At 50.6% G+C, this 1,460-nt stretch overlaps 1 protein-coding gene across 1 annotated transcript in view; it reads right to left on the reverse strand.

The window, feature by feature from the left end:
- HRH3 (histamine receptor H3) overlaps positions 1–1,306 on the reverse strand; it is a gene marked incomplete at its 5' end in the record, with an annotated part of 2,105 nt that extends 799 nt beyond the window's left edge. The window contains 2 exons of the mRNA XM_009071139.1: positions 1–62; positions 1,140–1,306. The exon at positions 1–62 is cut by the window's left edge and continues 799 nt beyond it. Coding sequence (XP_009069387.1) covers positions 1–62; positions 1,140–1,306 — 229 coding nt within the window. The remainder of the gene's footprint in view (positions 63–1,139) is intronic.
- Between the last annotated feature and the right edge of the window lie 154 nt (positions 1,307–1,460).

Consider the following 1,460-nt stretch of genomic DNA (forward strand, 5'->3'; position numbering starts at 1 on the left):
ACACCCACACGCATCTTCAGCACTGCTTGCTTGGTGTTGCCTTGCTGGGCTCTGTAGGCAACCTGTAATGGGAAAACCTTTTATTAAGTGTGGTCACCCCCCCAACTGGTTGAGGCTCCTCACAAATGAACTGGTAGCTAGGCAATATTCCAGCAGCCTAACAAACTCATATGCTATAGACAACAGGAGCAATCACTAGATAAATCACACTCTTGCTCAGCACTGCTTGCTTGGTGTTGCCTTGCTGGGCTCTGTAGGCAACCTGTAATGGGAAAACCTTTTATTAAGTGTGGTCACCCCCCCAACTGGTTGAGGCTCCTCACAAATGAACTGGTAGCTAGGCAATATTCCAGCAGCCTAACAAACTCATATGCTATAGACAACAGGAGCAATCACTAGATAAATCACACTCTTGCAGGGAAGATTTAGAACACTCGTTTTGCAGCTCCAAAATGTGGTGTCTGCTTAGTGGAAATGTGCTGACTTGGTTGGAGCCTGGCAGTCATCTGCACCCACCACTTGCCTGAGCTATCCCCAGCTACTCTCTGTAAGTCCCAGGGAGAAGCATGCATCAAACTCCTAGGCAAGGCAGGCATCCAGCTCTGCTCCCTCTGAGCCTTGTAGCTAATCTGTGTTGTATTTGGAGTCAGGGAATGAGTAAACAGCAATAGATCAGATCTCCTTGTTACCTCCTGCAAAAGGCTGAGCATTTTCATCTCCCCATGTACCCAGAGACCTCAGTGCTGTTGCCCTGCTGAGCTGGCACTGCAATCTACTGCCTTGGTAGCCAGGGAGAAGCTGGGAGTCCAGCTGCAATCCACTTGTTTGTCCTGGAGATAATAAGCCCCCATAAGTTAGTAAGAGGTCTGCTTACCTCGCTGGCTCACTTGGACACTACTATCCAACCATCTGGGAAGGGAACACCTGCACAATAGGGTCTGAGCCTTAAGTGATTTCGTTATGCCAGGAAATACCAATCTGAAACCACGGCTGAATTATGTATTTGTGGATAATTATTGCTTTACATCAGCAGGCTGAAAGATTCCTCATTTCTCAGGATTCAAAGAGCTTTTAGTTACTACAGAGAATAAAGCAGGAGGAGAGTTACATTCCCTCTCAGCTGCCTTGACAGGACTCACCGCTCTTGTCACCGAGAGGAATCTGTCATAGCTGATCAATACGATGTTGAAGACCGAAGAGGTGCAGAGCAGGTAATCAACTACCAGCCAGAGTTTGCAGAGGCTTCTCCCGAAGATCCATCTCCCTGACAGCACATAGGGCACGTACAGGGGGATGCAGAAGGCACCTGCAAACAGACGGTCCCGGCTGAGGTTGGGGCTCTCAGGGTACCGGGCTGGCTCCTTCCCCGACGGACGGAGCGAGGGGGGATCACCCCGGGGCAGCAGGACGGTGTCGGGGGCAGGAGAGGGGCACGACCTCGGTCTGGTGTCGGGGCAGGA

The sequence above is a fragment of the Acanthisitta chloris genome, unplaced genomic scaffold, assembly GCF_000695815.1.
Source record: "Acanthisitta chloris isolate BGI_N310 unplaced genomic scaffold, ASM69581v1 scaffold39133, whole genome shotgun sequence".
NCBI lineage: Eukaryota > Metazoa > Chordata > Aves > Passeriformes > Acanthisittidae > Acanthisitta > Acanthisitta chloris.